This window comes from Wyeomyia smithii, chromosome 2, assembly GCF_029784165.1.
Source record: "Wyeomyia smithii strain HCP4-BCI-WySm-NY-G18 chromosome 2, ASM2978416v1, whole genome shotgun sequence".
NCBI classification, from domain to species: Eukaryota; Metazoa; Arthropoda; class Insecta; order Diptera; family Culicidae; genus Wyeomyia; species Wyeomyia smithii.
In genome coordinates this window covers 209,569,236-209,589,373 of record NC_073695.1, presented here as the reverse complement: position 1 = coordinate 209,589,373, position 20,138 = coordinate 209,569,236, and the positions used below count along the sequence as shown (strand labels likewise).

Sequence of the window (20,138 nt, the reverse complement as noted above, 5' to 3'; positions counted from 1 at the left end):
ATTTCGTCATACTATTCGTAGTGCTACACGATGCCTGCGTTTGAGCACTTAAGAGCCGTTCCTAAACCACGTTGGCGTAGTTTGTTTATTTATTATATCGTTCTTCAAAATTTTCGATAACAAATTTTCTTCGCAAGAAAAAAGTTCAGATTCGAGAGAATTTTTGAAAAATCGTTATTTTATTATTTTCAATATAGTATATCACAGTTTTCATTAGTAACATTCACGGTAACTCAGAGTGGTTTCAACTCTAACAAATGTATTAAATGCAATTTTGCCAAGATTAGTGCATAAAATTTATATTAGGGCGGCAATTAGTTGTATGAAAAATTTATCGACCTTAGAATTTCGCTTAGAAGTCTAGTGCTTCATAAGTTTCGTAATGTCTAAAAATGCCTCTATGCAAAATTTCAGGCCAATCGGACTTTGGGAACACATGCCTCTAAGCAGTCAAAGTTTCACTTGACACGACTAATGAAGAAAAGCGCGGGTAGTACATGAAATTGTCGATATCGAAAATAAATTCAATGCCAATTGTTCAAAAAACGCATGAAACTTCGAGATATGGCATTATCTCAAAAAAAAAATCTTAAAAAAAATCGACTTTCTGGGACTAAAGAAATGTGGAGTTAAGGGAAATTCCCCGCTTGAAAAGTCAGAGAAACCGAATTTTTTCAATTTTTTTCAAAGAAAATACCAGATCTCGACCTTTTGTGCGTTTCTAAGACATTTGGCATCAAAAAGAAATTTTCGATATTGGCACTTTCATGTACCATTACCAGTGCTTGTCTTCATTAGTCTAAGATGTGAAATTTTGACCGGCACATATTCCCGAAGTCCCATTGAGCTCAAATTTTGGATGGGTACACTTCTCGGAAAGACGAAACTTTCGAACCCTACTCCTAAACGATTTCTTTTCTATATATTCCATTGTATCCAAGCTCGAGATTTTTGAAAGTTCCAGAAAGTCGTTTTTTTCCAAAAGAAATTTTTATCAGCATAACACCAGATCTCGATGTTTTATGCATTTCTTATACATCTGGCATTTAGCTTTTTTCGAGAAGACGAATCTTTTGAGTACTTCTAAGCGAAATTCGAAAAGTCGATTTTCATTGACACCCTGATGTAGGGTAGTGAGGGGCAAAAGTTGTTTTTGCAACAGAACTATTGCAAACAATTATCATAAAATTCGGTTTTGTTTCCAAGCGGTACATGAACCTTTCGCCTTCAAAATGTATTAACAGAGTATTTCGAATTTTGTTTGTAGCATGAAAATTTCACCTTTTAGAAAAAATACTCAGATGCGAACTTTTACTCAGCATGCGGGGCAAAAGTACGCAGTTTACGGTGCAAAAGTTCGCACTGTATGAACAATGAATTTATTATATTATGCTTAAAAAGTTAATTGTTTTTCGCTGGTTTTGCACTAATTCTTTTTATCTGCGTTAGAGCGGTGCCCCGAAATAATTTTCTTACTTCCGGAAATTCGGTTTTTTGGGTATTTGTTTGAGTGTTTTGGTGATATATCCCAAAAATGAACCTACCAAGAGAGATTCCACTGGGGCTTCTAGAGGCCATAGAAACAAATCAATAATATTTATTTTTAGAACCGGGATGATACACAGAGACTCGAGAACGACTCCAGATGCCATAATGCCATAATTCCAAAAAAGCAAATTCAGGTTTCCGGAAAACAACCAAAAATGGTTGAATACCACCCAATACTGGTATTTTCGGAATCGAATTGATGCTCTGAGATCAAAAATCAACTTCAGCCGTTATATTTGTATTAAAAATGGTGACTTCTTGTTTGCGGTAAACAGTAGAAATTGACCAAATACCACCCCATATGAGTTATTTCGGAATCGAAATGATGCCAAGAAATCGGAAAACGATCCCAGACGCCATCTTGAATTCCAAAATGGTAACTTCCGGTTTCCGGAACACAACCTAAAATGGCCGAATACCAATTTAGGTATTTCAGGGATCGGGATGATGCGCAGAGACCAGAAATAAACTCCAAACGCGATTTTTAAATTCAAGATGGTGACTTCCGGTTTCTGGAAAACATCCAAAATTGACCAAATACCATCGCATATGAGTATGATGCCAAGAGACCTGAATACGACACCAGACGAACCAGAAGTCACCATCTAGAATTTGAAAATGACGTCTGAAGTCGATTTCCGGTCTCAGGGCGTCATTTGATTTTAAGATATACACATATTGGGGGGTACTCGACCATTCTGGGTTGTTTCTTAGAAATCGAAAGTCGACATCTTGGGATCCAAAATGGCCTCTGGGGTCATTTGATCCCAGAGCATCATCCCGATTCCGAAATTACTCATATTACCTAGTATTTGGTCACATTTTGTTGTTTTCCAGAAACCGGAAGTCGCCTTTTGGAATCAAAAATGGTGTCTGGGGTCGTTATCCAGTCTCTGGACATCATCTCGATTACGGAAATACACATATTGGAGGGTATTCGACCATCTTAGGTTGCTTTCTAGAAACCGTAAGTAGCCATCTTAAAATTCAAAATTCGTCTGGGCCATTTTCCGATCTGTGGACATCATCCCAGTTGCGAAAATAAATAAATATTGGATGGTATTTGGCCTTGTATTTTTCATTGTTTCTTTGGCTTCTAGAAGCCCCTATCTATTCCGGAAGGACCATTTTGAAAGCATATCAACGAATCTATTAGAATGGTTGTAAGATTTCATTTTAAAAATCATGAAATCATAATATTCGTCAGTTTTGGAGCACATCCGCATATCACTAGTTATTTTTGAGTAATTTCGGTACAAAAACATCGTTATTAAATACATTTTTCCATTACGGTTATTGGAACTTAGTGCGTACTTTTGCCCCGCGGTTTATGCGTACTTTTGTCCCACAATGTTTTCCAAATGGTTTGAGTTTTATGACAAACATCAAGATATTTCCGGCAAAACAAATTCACCCTACAAACCACAATTATACAAGAGTTTTGTGGGCTCTGTTGTTTTCGAGTTTCTGTAGTTTCCGAATAGGTCAACCATAGTTCCCAAAACTAAGAAATTAGATCAAAACAGCTCAAAACACAACTTTCCTCAGAGCTTTGTCCCATTCAAACGGAATCTTATGTGTTTACATGTGTGATTAACTGACGTTATAATACTGCAAATTCATACAATGTTGCCAGTTTATTCTGCTCTTATGCTTCGAAAAGGCATATGCGTACTTTTACCCCGTGCGTACTTTTGCCTCTCACTACTTTATAGAAAAAGAGTCTGCACGGCTTTGATTCTAACCGAAAAATAATGATTGTAAAATAACCAAACTCAATCCTATCCAACTGAAGAGAACTGGAAGAAAATAATGTTCTTTTCCGATTCATATTTCTGCATTTTTTTAGCCCTATCACTCCGCTTTGAATTTAGGCCATCATGAAGCCATGTGGAAAAATATACTATTTTTCTAATGGAATTTTGCTTGAGCTAATGATGTACCCCAAAATCAGTGTTCAGAAGAATTGTGCACCATAATATAACGGAAATGTTGAGGAAAACTTTTTGATCGTGGCCTACTAGCATAAAAACCGAAAAATCTAACTCTTGATACTACGACGAATTATGTTCAGTTTTTTCAGCAATGCTGTGAAACTTATCAAAATATAAACAATTGAGATACAAAGCAAATACCTATGACTAACATAAAATATAGGTTTCTTTTGCAGACAGCAGGTAGCTACACTGCCGTGGGCTGGCGTTTTAACGTAAGCGCCAAATTTTCAAATTTCATTTTTTTACGAATTGATATAGTATAGGCAATCACCTTCAAGATGTTTGTTGCCGTTTTAGAAAATGTTGATAAATAACTGAGGAATATCAAAAATACGAAGTGACGTTAGCGCCATTTAGCATAAAAGTGACGTTGAGGTACTGATACGATAGTGTATCACGCTTGTGGAGTGCATACTTTCTATTCTATCCTTGCTGCTGACTACCGACAGCACGCATGGAAAACTAGACTGCTCAGATGCTCCCACGTCGCTTTTCGTGCAAAACGTTGAAATGGTTTTGCTATTTAGCAAGAGAAGTGACGTTGGCGTTAGAACTCAATGCATTTACTTAAATAAGCGTATTAAAGCAATGGGTCACGTTTATCATCATATTTACTCAGATTCTATAGATCAGTTTGCGTAATAAGGCGCTTCTGTTAATTTGCGAACGATTTATATTAAATCGCTTTTGTTGCGATTTTATGCTTTTGGTGCTTACGTCAAAATCCCAGCCCACGGCAGTACATTCCTCAACTTTAACTGCATGTCGGAGAGAAAGAGGCAAGTCGAGCACCGCATCAATTTTTTTTGTAAGTTCGTGCTTTCGATTGTTTAACTTGACAATTCATGAATGAGTGAGTTGACTAATGTTTTGAATATGTATGTTTTTGGGAATTTTGAACAAAAATGTACTAATTATCTGACTTCTGAGTGATGATTAGTGATTTTATAAAACAAATCTTTGGCAATACTATTATAATTAGTGTTGTGGAGAAAGGAACAAAAAAACCAAAAATTTCTAAGAGAACCTGTTGTCCATCGGAATGCTTTTATCCATATCGAGGAAGCTGTTTGAAATTCTACTTCGAAACCCAACGCCATACTCGACAAGATGCAATTGAGAACTATTTATGTATCTTCGCTTTATCAAAAGTTAGATTTAGAATTTTTATGGAAGCATGCCTTGAAAAAAAATTCTATCAATATTTCCGTTCTGTTACTGCGAATAATTTCTTTGAACACAAATAAATTAAGCTCGTTATACTGCCTTCTCCAAACACCGTGCATTAGTGATCAAACCTGAGAAAGATTTTATTTCAGACTTTGCAATGGGGATTGAAATATAAGCTGCTTCTTGGATTGGAATATAAGCTGCTTCTGGGAAAGAGGCCGGTTCACCTTCTCCCACTCACGAAAAGTAAGTCATCTGAAAGATATAACGCAGTCAACCACAAATCGTATACCAATGTATGAAAATTTTCGCAAATTTATCGCAACAAAGTCGAAATCGTATACCACGCTCATTAGCAAAGCAAAGCCTTGGTGCAACATTCCGATTCGGAACTTGACCTTCTGTTTATTTATACACAGACTTCGTAGCCAACTGTTTAGTGTACAGGACAATTGCGGGGCTAGCGCTACGATCCTACCGACACTAACAGTCTCTACCGAGCTAAGACTCGAACCAACGACGACTGGCGTGTTAGGGCAGCATCGTACCTCGATACCATCTGGGAAGCATCCCCACGCTCATTATCATGCGAATAAATTTATCTTTAATTGTATTAGGTGAAGTTATCACTGGAGAAATAACTTTTAATCGGATATTCTCGTATATAAATAAGTATATCAATGAATTGCCAATCATTTTTGCTCAGTACGTATATCACCTCCAAAAAAGTACGTATATGCTATTTTTGCGCATTAAATGCGAGTTTGTATGATATATTTGAGTGCGGATATTGGAATCGAAACATTATTAAACGTATGAAAATGTTGTCAGGGAACTTACGTCAGTCATCTGATGGTTTTTTTTGTAGTGGAACAAGTACCGTATAGGAGTCACGCACTATTGATCGAGTGAATGGCCAAGTCAAGTTGAATGCGCTGAATAAAGCCAACTACCTTTCCAAGATTAGCAGACCAAATCCACTCGGTTTCAAGCAGCCCTTGCTAGAACATTTTATTCTGTTCATATATAATGCACCACAGCTGCATAGCACATGTTTCGAGGTTTCGCTTGCCATATTACAGAAGCGACAAGTGTCATCCTAAACTCGACCAATGTTCTTTAAATGATACTTACTCTGGAAGTGCCCAGTTATTAGTCCTGTGTAAGTACAAAGAGCCCACTTGTTGAGCTCTAGAAGCTTTTAGTAGTTTTTCCATTCAGCGTTATTATCCTTTTCGACTGGTGACATCCTCTGACAGCCCTTCAGTTGGCTGTCACCCGTTGTTCTTCCCAGTGTTTAAATTCCATTTTCATAGTACAATTTGGGATACCGCAAAAGGGTTTCGAACTAACAAACTGCGAGTTGGAGCTTTGTTTGACCAGTTCGTCTGCTTTTTCATTCGTTCGTTTTTACTTACTTTACTTTGTTGGCTCTGTTGAACTGTTCACCGGTCTAGGACCGAACGCATCAGAGATGTCCAGCTTCTTCTGTCTTGGGTAGCCGTTCTCTAGTCTCCTCGTACACCAGCAGATCGTGCATCTTCTTCCACCGCGCACATCCACCGCGTTCGAGGCCTACTACTTCAAATCTTCCCCCATCTATCTCCACCTCAGCACCAACACCACGGTAACTCCCACGCTCCCTACCAACTACCACGTACGTTAATTTGGTAGAGTTAATGACGAGTTTTAATCTCGCAGCTTCCCTCTTGACAGGCACGCAGGCCTCCTCCACGGTGCTACGGTTGATAATATATCAACGTGATCCGGTTATCCGAAGCTCGGATCACGGATGTGTAAACGAATACTATTCGGATGTCCGGATATCCGGATACGGATAACCGAATAGTCGGATATCCAGATATACTATCCGGATATCCGGATTTTTTTTCTAGCTTTTAGGCCCGTTCCCCCATCCCCTATTAGCATAATTCTCATTAAACTATGTTCGGATACATTATCCGGATATCCGGATATCCGACTACCTGAAAATCCGGATATCCTGTCGGATAATATCCGGATATCCGATTGATCCGGATTTTGGATATTTGTCCGATATCCGAGGTCGGATATCCGGATATTTTAATCCGGATAGTCCCAGCACTAAAACCAAGAAGCATGTAAGATTTCATGATGATCGTACCGTTTCTTTGCACGTTTGCTCTTCGTACTGCATCTTGAAGGGCGATGTTGAACAGTGAGTTAGAGAGCGCCTCCCCCTGCTTTAGTCCATCTAACGTTATGAACGCGATTGATATCTCGTCAGGTATCTGCACGCATGATATCGATCCCTCCACCGCCATACGAATCAGCTTAATTAGTTTTGTCGGGAAACCGTGTTCCAGCATTTTCTGCCACAGCTCGTTTCTTTTCACTGAATCGTATGCCGCCTCAAAATCTATAAACAGATGGTGAGTCGGTAAGTTGTTCTCCCGGAACTTATCGAGGATCTGTCGCAGGGTGAAAATTTGATCCGTCGTGGAACGCCCCTGTCGAAAACCAGCCTGATATTCGTCACCAATAGATTCCATTAACGTTAACTGGAGAGCACTTTATATCCAACCAGTTGTTCGGCATTTGTTCATCCACCCAGATCCTTAGTATTATCTGGTGTATAGTACAGCCGCTCGCTTCCCATTTTTTTAATTTCGGCTGGGATACCGTCCTTTCCAGCGGCCTTGCCGTTTTTCAGCTCACTAATCGCTTTATTCACCTCTTCCTGTGTTGGTGGCTCAGTACGAGATTTCAGCACGTTCGACAATCATGCGCGGATCTTACAAACGACGAGATAATGGTCAGAGTCGATGTTTGGTCCCCGAAAAGACCTAACATCAGTAACATCCGGGAAGTGCTGACCGTTAATTAGGTGTGTTTCCGAATATTTGAACGTAAAAAGTAGGATCTACATATGGCCATTTCTCTGGCCGCGGCGAAATTTATCAACCTCAGGCCTTTTTCATTGTTCGAAGGCTATGCCTTCCAATGACCGGACGGAAGAATTCCTTCATCCCAACCTGTGCGTTTGCGTCTCCGATGAAGACTTTCACGTCGTGTTTTGGGCACTAGTCATAGATTCGCTCAAGCTTGTCATAGAACTCATCTTTAACTTCATCGGATTTGTCGTTTGCCGGTGCGTAGGTGCTGATTACACTTTAGTTGAAGAATTTGTCTTTAATCCTTAACACACATATACGGTCATCGGAACCTCCTGAATCGCTGCGATTTCGACTCCCTGCCGCTGTAGTTCTCGAGCAAGCAAGCCAGCCCGCACCGGTTCATTGAGAGATCGGACCTTCCAAGTACTCAATTTCCAATCGTTTACCTTAATCTTTTTCCGTGTTCGTAGCCTAGGTCATTGCCGATTGATCCGTTCCGTATTTCTAATTGCGTTGTTCGTGGTTGAAGAAAGGTTTCGGCATGCTATCTTACCAGGGTCGCTATATCTACATCCTGTTGATGGGGCTGCCATCTTAGGTGTAGCTGGCGGGATACAGCATTCCGTAAATCAACCGCCCGCTCCGGGTGAGACCCTGTTGTACGCCATCACTAACATGGGGACACAACCGCGTACGACCTCTTCCCAGTCTTTGCTTCATTCACCAAATATAGGATTTCGATTCCTGAGAACACGAACGGACACCCGCTTTCTTTCAATTCTATTAGCCATTTGTTCATATCACTTTGGGGAGTAATAATGTAACGTGACATTACGGGCCTTTTCTTCGAATTTGATAACAAATAATAATCGAACATTTTGCCATGTTTAAAGTGCCGATTACTGGTAATATCTATTTTTGAGAAGCTGTTATTTTTCGTGACGTTACAACGCTCGTTTTTCAGCATTAAGAACAATATTTACCTTGAGAATAGGCTATTCAATTTTGTCATTTATCATGTTCTCTTTATAAAATTATTTGATTTTGTAGTTTCACTGTACCTTTTGTAAAAGAACGTTTTTTTTTTACGGAGTTTATTCGATTTTGAAAATTTGGGCCATTATTCTAAGTTTAAGCTTTTCTTTGTGAAATTCTACAAGATTTTTTTTTATTTTATGACAATCCATGTAATTTTCAATCATTTTTATTTCCACCCTGTGCACCCAATTTTCCCATCTAGAGTATAAACTCTGTTCATCTATTCTTATCATCTATCTTAGTGCTCTTGACCCTATTTTATTGCAAATTGTTTTGGTTGAAAAGAAAAGCGAATTGAATAATAACACGTATTAAGTTTTAAGGCTAGAAAAAAGTTTTCAAGCTGTATTCTGTATTAGCTCGCTTTTTTCGCTTGAACCTATTAAATCCTGTGTACCTCAAGGTTTAATTCTTGGACTGCCTTTTTTCGATCTTTCTCATTGTCATCGAAATATCAATTCCTCACTTCACTTTTTGCGACTTTCTCTGCAATGATGCAAGTTACAGTTCAAAAAACAAACATCGTGTCGATCATTACGCGTGTGTAAGATGTGACTTCGTTTTTGTTCTCCAATATTTTGACTAATAATCATGACTAGTCGGGAATATACCTTCAGAAATTGATGAGGCTTGAAGGAAGTTTCCTCATCAGCGGCTTCTTTTTTGTTTTGCATTTATTTAAAGTTTAGCTTGAGCATGAGAAAAAGATTCCTAAAAACAGAATGACACATTTATTGACAATCTTGCACGGTGGTTCTTTACCAACAATTCCTTTTTCACCTGTTCACACAAAAATAATATTTCCATATTCAAAAGGATTTACCGCATATAATCATGCACTTTTGTCAAAAATTATACCACAATAAATATAAAATAAATTATTTAAAAAATAATGCTCTATTTTTACTGTTTTGTTTCCACAACAAAAGCGGTAAAAAACCATTTATTTGTTTATTTATTTATAAGCAACTACCAACAGACATAAATAGCAAGTCCATTTGGTTAATAATATAAAACACTACGAAACAGAGAAATAAATTTTGAGCGTAAAACTCGATGCGATAGATGAAAATCAAAGGCAGATGAAACTCGGTTGAAAGCTCGCTGAATACCAGTGATGGCACCGTTAGCACTGTAGTTAGTGCGGCGGAAAGGTAGTTGCAGCGCAGATGACCTCCGCAGGTTTCTAGTTGGCGCGTTCAGGTTGATCAAGCGGAGAATGGCTGGGCAATCGATCCGGGATGTCAAAACGTCCGACACTACCATGGCGCGTGCTGATTCTCGATCGAGCTGAAGAAGCTGGCAGCGGTCTTCATATCGGGTATTGCGCATGGGCTGTTGCCAGGGGAGCATTCTAAGTGCGTAACGCACAAACCGGCGCTGGATGCTTTCGATGCGAAGAATTGCGTTGTTGTAGTGAGGAATCCAGACAGTAGAGCAAAACTCTAGCGAGGACCGAACAAGCGAGCAGTAGAGTGTCGTTAAACATTCTATATTTCTAAAGTCCCGCGTCAAGCGACAAATCACACCCAGTTGCCTAGAGGCTTTAGCAACAATGAACGATATATGTTGCTGGAAGGTGAGTTTGGAGTCGAGGAGGACTCCAAGATCCTTGACGTGTTCGACTCTCTGTATTGGAGACCCATCCAATGTGTAATCGAAATGTAGTGGGCGGTGCTTCCTGGTAAACGTTATCACAGAGCATTTGTCGGGGTTTAGTATCATGCAATTCAACTTACACCAGCGTGCAAATAAGTGCAGCTGTAGTTGAAGATGAGTGGCGTCTTCGACGTTTTTGATTTCATTGAACAGTTTCAAGTCATCAGCGAAGGCAAGGCGGGGACATTTTAGCGAGTGATGTACGTCATTGAAATACAACAAAAACACCAGCGGGCCAAGATGACTACCTTGGGCAACCCCGGAAGTAGCAACAAATGATTCCGAAATTTCATCGCCGATTTTTACTCTAAGAGTTCGTCCTCGCAGGTAGGATTCGAACCAGTGAAGCAAGTTGCCGCTAAATCCGTAGCGGTCGAGTTTGGCAACAGTGATTTGATGATTTACTTTATCGAACGCAGCTGAAAGGTCCGTGTAAATCACATCGGTTTGACATCGTTTGTCGAAGCTATCAAGCACGTAACTAGTCAGGCAAAGCAAGTTTGTAGCACAGGAACGTTTAGGAAGAAATCCGTGTTGGTCGTCCGCAATAGTGCATTGGCAATGAGAAAAAACTGGTTGGAGGACGACTAGCTCGAATAGCTTCGAAATTGCACACAAAGCCGAAATCCCTCTATAATTGTCTATTTTCGAGCGATCGCCTTTTCTGTAAACCGGAAACAAAAAGGCCTGTTTCCAAGTTGTGAGAAATCTACCAGTAGCGAGTGATAAGCGAAACAAGTGAGAAAGCGGTGTGAACAAACCAGTAATGCAATTTTTAAGTAGCGTTGCTGGAATACCATCCGGGCCTGGGGAGTACGAATGTTTCAATTTACTAGCAGCGGCAAGGATAGCATTGTCGTCAATGTTGACCGAGGTGATGGAGCGGCCAGGGAAAGGAACGTTACTAACAGCATCAGAAATGTCCCTATCCGTTGGTGTATCGTTGCTGAACACGCTTGAAAATTTAACTGCGATCATTCTGCAAATAGAGGCAATATTATCAGCTTTCTCACCAGCGAATTCCATCGTGGATGGTAAGCCTGATTCCTTCCGTTGTTCGTTGACAAAGTTCCAAAATTTCTTTGGATCGGCTCGCAGTTTGCCTTCCATATGTAGTCTGTAGTTAGAATAGCACAGTCGGCGAAGTCTCTTATAATCGTGGTTTAACTGTCGATAGCGTTCGCGAAGTATAAGGGCACCACTCAGTGAGAACCTCTTCAACGCAGAATTTTTCAACGTTTTCAGGCGTCGCAAAGCCGGTGTCTGCCACGGACGATATTTCTGCGATCGGTTCCGTGTTTTAGGGACGAAAACTTCTATCAGACCACTTAAAATGCCGGAAAAATCGTTCACAGCCGAATCGATGTCAGTTGAATTTAGAATGCCAACCCAATCGACAGATAGTAATGCGTTTATCAAACCGTCGAAGTCGGCTCGCCGAAAGTTGAAGTTAAATCGAGTAGAAGGTTCCCGGTAGTCGATTCTGAATCGATCGTCGAGAGACAAAACAAGTGCCGGGTGATGAAAAACGTTTTTTACGAGTGGATCCGGTGCGTAAGCCAAGGGCGGTGCCGTGTCATTAGTGCTGACGAAACAGAGATCTAGACAACGGCCGTTCTCGTTTGCTTTACAATTGATTTGCTGCAGTCCTGCGGCGCTGTAACCGTCTAATAGATCTAAGGCGCATGCATGAAAAGTGGACTGGTCCGGGTCAGGATAAAGAAAACCGTCGCGGGAGGGACGCCAAAAAAGGCCTGGTAAGTTGAAGTCCCCAATAACGATAATCTCATCGCACGGCTTAGCTCTGGCGGCTATCGTTGACAACGACTGAAGATGAGTGTCAATCAGTAGCTTGTCGCGTGTTCGATCCGGTGGAAAATAGGCAGTGCAGATGAATAACTTTCGACCGGACAATTGAACGGACACCCAAACCTGTTCAAGAATGTTCCAAGAAGTCTCGTGGATTATGCTCACATTCAACCGGCAATGGACAGCAATAAGCACACCTCCTTTTCTGGCTGTTGATAGGACTGCGGTCGCAGCGAAAGCCCTCGTACTCAGAGCCGAATAAATGCGATGATTGTGTGCGATCATCCAGCCAAGTTTCCGTAAGCGTAACAAAGTCGTAGTATCCTTCTGAGAAAGCCAGTAGATAGTCGTCAATGTTCGAATTCATGCTACAAGTATTCTGATAATAGAGCTGAATCGGCGAGCTGGCTCTGCAAGCATTTGGCGTCCTAGATTCGATCGGCGACGGACTTGTCGAAACGGGGGCATTATCATGCATGCTAGAACACGAATCGGAATCTAAACATCCGTCGTCATAAGTATAAAACGGAAGATACTTAACTTGTGCGAGAGCCGGCTGACTCTCGCTTAACAATATCACAACGTTTGAGTGGGCCAATTTGCTATTGGCGAAATCTATTCGGTCGTACTGGATCAAACTCGAACTCTCGAACAAAAACTCCGGTGGGCCATGTAGAAGCTCGTAAAGCAGCGTCCCTGAGCTTTTTTGGTACCTCCATCCGGAAAGAAACAAAGTTCAGCTTCGTAAGATCAGCATCTTTTTTCTCCAGTCTAACAACATTTGGCGTTTTGCTGATACCGAGGCATTCTTGTGACATAGCGATAATATCATCAGCAGTATGGTTCGGATCTTGCTGGCTCAAATAGAGCCAAAATTGTTGCCGTTCGTCAGCAACGGTTTTAATTTTGCACTGAACTGATCTCGTGCCACAAACACCAGCCGCAGCGGTACGAAATTTGGCATTGTCTTCGCGACACTTTTAGGTGTCGGTTGTTTTCCGGGTTGTCGCTGAGAATAGAAGATTTTATGAGCTGGAGCTGCAGCGCTTATCGGGCAGTGCTTTTCGATGCGAGATGAAAGATCAGTGACGACCGTGTTTAATCTATCGACAGCTTCACACAGCATCAATGAGTCGGTGGCGGGGGGGCTGGCGGTAGCCAGGTGCTGCAACCATTCGTTGAACTTGTTGGCACACTCGTCGCACAGCCAAAAAAGATTGTCGTTAAAAGTTGACATCACGTCCAGAATGGATCGCTGCAATCCGGGAATACAAGTACGATGGAACAAAAAGCAGCAGTTGCCGCGGCAGGCAATTCTATCGATCCCATTTACAGGGGAGCTGCAAGTTTTGCAAGCCAAAGCCATGGCTCGAACAAAAGATCACTGAGCGGGTTGTCGCCGATGGAAAACAGTAAATAATGCGTTGAAGGATTGCAGTAATTATTACACTCGATGTCACACGCGTAAAAGGTTGTTCAAAGAAGCAGTTAATAGAATAACTAACTGGAATTGGAAACTATTGCACTTGGAAAAAGCGAAATATAAATCAGCGGTTAAAAACAACGTTAGCAAACAACAATTGCAGTGTTGCCCAACCATGAACATATTTTTCTCCAATACATGTGCTGGAATAGTGGTAACTTTATTAGTGAATCATTTGAAGTCGTTTCAAATCCTTCTCTGTCATCAATTTCAGCACCTATAGTTAAACTGATCAATAATCATATAATTTAACGGGGTATAATGAACATCCGGTTGCAAATAAACGCCATCAAAAGCAGTATTAGTCTAAAATATGTTACGAAGCATCCCTTGCGATTTGTTGAACCACCCGACATCACCCGTTTTCAGTTCAGTATCAGAATGTCGTCTGTATGTGTATAGATGTGTGACCTCAGGTCAGCAAAACACTTGTTCACATCGACGCCCTGTCGTTATGTAGTGACCTCATTTCCACACGACGACGGTGCCATCAACGATCCGCAGAATCGTTTTGGACCTGCTGCTGTGGGCCAACTGTGAAGACGGGATGAATGCGGATAAGCTGCTGGCCGTTTGGGGCCATGAGTTTTGGCGTTCTAATTCAATATGTTTGCGAAATGTAAATTCGCCGGCTCGGCTGTTTTGGGAAACGGTAGCGCAGCTGGAAGGACGTTGTTCGCAAACATAACATTTAATTAAAATTAAATACAAATACACTCTCTACGGCCCATAACGTTGCCGGCCGGGAGGCCAACGCAACATCGTACTTTGATTGCAATGTATAATATCTCGAATGCGTGGGGCGGCGGGGTATGGTGGGGTTTTCATTCCCCAATTCAAATTTGCTTTTCGAATTGCTGATGGAATCAACCTGAATTCAAATCATTCCTGATTTGGGAAATAGCCACGCAATTCCTTCCGAGCAAATTTGTTTTTACACCAGAGTCCTCTGTATGAAAAAACGACCATTGCAGCTGCCGTCTGAGGCATCGAAATGCTAATGGGTTTCACACGGAGGCCGACCGCTATGGAATGTGACATGTAGACAAAACATTTCATCGAAGTCTGCTTATGGATCTGGCGGAGGGTTCTTCCGTTCCCCGGTGGGTGATTCGCAGAGTGTTTGATTTTCCTCCGACTCCAACTATGGCGTGCGATGTTGCCGTTTACCGATTCTGTACGGTGCGGGTGACGAGACAGACAATGGGATCGTTTTGTTTTTCCTGTGAAACCCTTTCCATTGCTGTACCTTTTGCAAATGAATATTATTCTAACGGAGTGGAACTTCCGTGACTTCGGTTGATTGATTCTGATAGAAAGTGTTATTTCTCGTGTCAGTCATTTCAAACCTCGTTTCTTTGGATGGAACTGTTGAAAGTGACGAAAAATGAACGAACATATTTGAGGAAATTTGTTTAAAACCTTTCGAAAATATAATCGGCACCAGAGACTTGCTCTCGGCAAGCACACCATCGATGCCTCGATAGAAAGCATAGCTGAAAAGCCATCCGCAGGGATCAACCGGATGACGTTCGGGTGGTTATATACGAGAGACATATGAGACAACTGGCACGGATCGAGCTAAAGCATAAATCTGCCGGGAAGTCGTCGCCCGTCTTGGCCGATCCTGGGTAAAGATTGCTTGAAGGCACATGGTGGCGGCGACGTAACTCATACAGATCGGTTGTGCCATGCAGGAGAAAGGTGATACCACGAGGGAGAACTTAATTAGCTTTACGTGTGCTGCCCGGCCTTTGACAAAGTGCTTATTGTTGTTATTGTCCGCCGTCTAAAGTCTTAAGCTGCCTTCACCGAGACGGTAACAACGGCAGGGATTTCTCCTCAGCGGGGGCAACTCCTAGGCGGGGTGAAGGGACAATCATGAAGCAACAAGCACAGTAGAGCCGGTGTAACCGTTCAGTAGCGAAACGTGATGAGGCCTGATATGAAATATGTAATGGGTAAGATTATAAACTTCTTCGCGGATGCCGCCTTTGGTTTCCGCGCATGGTGGCGGCCATGGTAAAGGCGGGTCGATTTATTATGGAATCGGATATCGGTGAAAACGCCGACATTTAATCAGATCTATTTAAAAGAGTTGATGTCCATAATTGACCAGAGAGTACTTAGAGAATAATGCGGTAGGAAGCAGCTAATATTAACTTGTATAATAAGTTAACTTGTATAATAAGATATAAATAATGAAAAATACTATGGGAAACAATATGTAATTTTCGGAGTAAACCACTTTCAGGAGAATAAAAATTACCACCGAGGGTTATATTTTACACTTGATCAGATGGTTTTTATCCTGAATTAAATGATTTAATAACTATGCATTCTAAGATCACTTGTCAGAAGGTTTGTAGTTTTGTGAAAATCAGCATCAAAATTCTCTTATAGCGATGTTAACTTGTAATTTGCCGTACTCGGAACTTGTCATTACATAAATCCCGGAAACGTGCATTTATTTCAGCACAAATGATTTTCTGCTCTACCTGTACACAATCCCATTTGCTTTATAATGAGGTCCAGTACACAAAGAACCATACTTAACAAAAAAACCGTCTTCTTATCCCTTCTTTCAGCAATCGATCGCTCCGGATCCGGGACGACGACGACCTGTGTGACGGCGAAGGAATTTGCTCCGGTCATGCTCTCGTGAGCCGGCAGAGAGAAGGACACGTACCGCATCCGCCACACTTGCTGCGCTCCGCGTCTGCTAAACGATTGAATTATGCTCGGACATGCGTCCCCGGTAATGATGCTTCGTGAGTCCAATCAATAGGACACACAAGCCAACCGGCGGACGGCCGGCAAATGGACAGGCTGAGTGTCATTGTTTTCCGTGACAATCCTACGGCCTTGCGATTTCGAACGGTATCCGTACGAGACGGTTTCGAGCCAGCCGGACGACCAACATAGGTGAAGGTTTATTCCGTTTTTTTTTCTTTCGTTTCGTTCGTTAACTAATTGCCCTGCGCCAGAGGGAACTTGTTTTCGATGGAAGCATGGTGAAGAATCGAAGCTCCGATAACGACTAGCAAACCGCAGCCTGAATTCTGAAAGTGACAGAGTTATAGCGTCTTGAAGAAAAGTTTTCGCCGTGAATCCTGGCGCGTTACGTTGGCAAACAAAGTGCAGCAATTCCGGCACCAGTCCTGTTGTGTTGTGTGTGAGTGTGAACCGGTGTCATAAATAAGATCCTGCAGTGTAGCCTGTAATATTTTCCCGACAGGAATATAGTGAGTTAACCGCACGCACGGAACAGGAATGGCGAAGAAGAAAAAATCGCAACCCCCGACGGTGGTTCCGGCGTCGTCCAGCAATAGCAACCATTTCTACCAGACAAACAACCACCAGCAGCAGCAGTACCTCGGTGTCGGGAAGAAAGTACCGCACAAAACTCGTGACTCCGACTGCTGCAGCATCAATTTCGTAAAATACGTGCTTCATATATTCAATATCATTTTCTTCGTAAGTACATTTTGCTGTTCATTTTTAATTAAGTTTACCGATAGAATCGTAATTTTCTTCGGGCGAAGCCGGCAAAATGACCCTCTCCTGTGCACACAGGGTTATAAATATTGATGTTTTCGTTAGTTTTCTGGAATATATTTCATTACACCAAACGGGGCCAGGTTTCTCGGCCTCTGTTTCCCACCAGCCCCGTTAATAGTGCACCTTCATAGTTTCATATGCGATATCGCCATTCCCAGCATTGATTCTATTTGCAACCTAATAGGATGGCATTGTTTGTGTCGCTAGAGCATATCGAGAACCAGTAGACTTATCGATCCTAGCTACGGGTCAGCAGTTTTCGTTCAGGGTGAACGCCGAGCGAAACCATGTAGCTTGATAGTTGTCACTTTAGCGATAATTTTCAACTTAAGTCTAGATGTTCAAGTTATAGCTTCATTGTACAGGGTGTTTTTAGTATTTCTGGACCAATTAATCTTGTTACTAAAATTATTTTTAAAAAGCAATGCTCTAATGATCCTTCGTTTAATCGTTTTCATTTCAAACAATTTGTCGGCATCCAGAAACTGATGCAAGTTTGTTCCATCATGCCGTGATCTAATGGAGTCATCATCACCGATATTTTGGTCTTGAGTAAAGTGATTGTTATGTGAGGGTCTCTATGGATATTCTGTTCAACGATGCTCCCTAGGAAATAGTCCGGAGGATTACGAACGGGATTGCAAGACGGCCAAACTTCTTTCTCTCAATACTTGAAAACATTTTCCATAATCCGTTTCTGTGTCTGCTCAGCGTTTCCTCATGACATTGTATAATTTTCTCTCTTACCTGGGCCTTTTCAACACATTTGGAGTTTAACACGTTTATTCATCTTGTCATATTGAACATGACAAGTGTACAAGATGAGTAATGCTGTGTAATATCATTTACACCTATTCCGGCGCGAAGTGACTCGACAACCGAAAAACGAATACTCGAGTACTACCTGTAAACATTTGCTGTACAGTGTTGCCAAATATGTTAAGATCGTGCTCTACTAGAAATTAATATCGTGAATTAGTCCGGATATATCGCATGCACCCTGTATACCCGGACGAACACGTATGATTCGCTTAGATTCTCTAGGATTCCTCACATTGGATTCGTGAGCGTCCTTGAATAGGATTCCTGAAAAAAGAATCCTCAGGAATATGCTGTATATGGCTCTAGGATACTTGAATAAGAATCGTGGGTGGGAATCCTCCGGATCGGATTGCGATTCCTTTCACGATTCCGCCACCGTGTTAATCGGTATCCTGGGGATTCTTACTCAGGATTCTCTGCGTGTTAGTAAGGGTAGTCTTGTTTTGGATGTTTTGCGTTTGGACTATTTGGAGGGAATATGTGTTAGACTATGTGGAGGAAATATGGATTTTCAAGTGGATTTTTAGTTTTTACGCAGCTAAAAGTCTTGTCATGAGCACAAAACTTGAAAAAAAAATCTTTGCCAATCCAAAACTTTTTATGACCATCCAAAGTTGAATTTTCTGTTTATGGGGCCGTGATTCGATGATTAACTCCCACAGGGCATTGTGTGTGCAGTTCATCGTGGCGTGCTGGGATACGGGAACACAATAGTAGAGGGTGATTCGACTTTGGTTTAGGGTGAGTTATACCTTTCCCAGTAGTTTAATTTGCCAAAACACCTTGCCGGAGACAACGGAAATTGCGGGTTCGAGTCCCGTCTGGACGAGGAAAATTTTTTTAAGCCTAAAGTCACACCTTCTATTCCCGTTCATTTTCGCATTCTCGCAAACTACATACATTGCCCGCTTTACTAAACTTTTAAATATTGTTCCTGTCCACAACGTAAGCAACATATTGTTGTTTTTCTTCATCTGTCAAACTATCGATAATTATAGTTATCGATATTATTAGGAAATTATCGATAGCCATTTTAGTCGCTATTTTCCATCCTTAGCTCTTATGATAACACTTTGGTTACCCCAGGTTAAAACATTGCTTTATTTTATTTATCCGTGTGTTCTGATTTAAGTTTTCATTTTTCTATGATTTTGTATTATTGACTGCTAGCACTCTAGTGGTATAGACTGGTGTTTCACTCTAACGGGCATTCAATAAAAAATGAGGATTATATTAATACCATTCTGCAAAGAGACAAAAGCGTATTTTTTTCATACCGAGCCTTCTGCCCTTCTATAGTGACATGCGTTCGTTTAGACGCACCATGTTTTTCATAGATTTTCAAAACTATTTGGATTTTGAATGTCATCACTTATTTTCATTTGTTATCATGAACTAAAACAAACAGCATCATTTCTTTAGAAAAAGTGCACTTGATGAAAGGGAACATCCATAAATGACGTAGCTTTTTTTAGGTTTTTTTGACTCCCTCCTCCCCCATCGTAGCGTTTCGTCACAAAGTCAAGACCCCCTCTAGATAATTACGTAGCTTTGTAGCATGAACGCATGAATGAACAAGAAAATAATTAAAATAACCCTAACACGACAAAACAGTGATAAAATAGAACAATTAGAAAAAAAAATCACTTTTTTTCTTAGTTTCATATTTGCTACGTAGCTTGGCTTGACCCCCAACCCTCCGCCTCGTCACATTTCGTCACAAAACAGCAAACCCCCTCCTCCTCCTCAAATGCTACGTCATTTATGAATGTTCCCGAATTAAAAAGGCGAAAATTCAAAATAAGCTGATGCATTCGTTTAGACGCACCTTAAGTAAACGTAGTAAAAGCTCAAATTTTCTGAGTCAATCAACTGGCTAATAGTTTATAGCTCCTTCCTTATTCCTAATAACTTCAAATACTATTCTGGGCATTGAATTGACAAGGTTATGGAGAGTATTTACAGAGATTTATTGTCAGCATGTACGTGAGCATGATTTAAGGTCGTTTACTGTGTTGAACTGGCATCCATTGGCGTAAACTCTTGCAGCCAATATACCCCAGAGGTTCTCGATTGGGTTGCAATCCGAATTACATGTTGACCTATCAAGTACGGTCGTGTCTTTTTCAGAAAACCAGGCCTTGGTTTGTCGGGAAACATGAAAAGAAGCATTGC

At 41.2% G+C, this 20,138-nt stretch overlaps 1 protein-coding gene across 2 annotated transcripts in view; it reads left to right on the top strand.

The window, feature by feature from the left end:
* Positions 1 to 20,138, top strand: part of LOC129724269 (CD151 antigen-like) — a 191,963-nt gene that overhangs the window by 49,129 nt on the left and 122,696 nt on the right. Inside the window, exons 2-3 of one of the 2 annotated variants that reach the window (XM_055679000.1) lie at positions 16,169 to 16,755; positions 16,819 to 17,057. In XM_055679000.1, the coding sequence (XP_055534975.1) occupies positions 16,854 to 17,057 (204 nt within the window). In that variant the 5' untranslated portion in view covers positions 16,169 to 16,755; positions 16,819 to 16,853. Of the gene's footprint in view, positions 1 to 16,168; positions 17,058 to 20,138 lie in introns of both variants that reach the window. The other variant, XM_055678999.1, reaches the window with a different exon arrangement.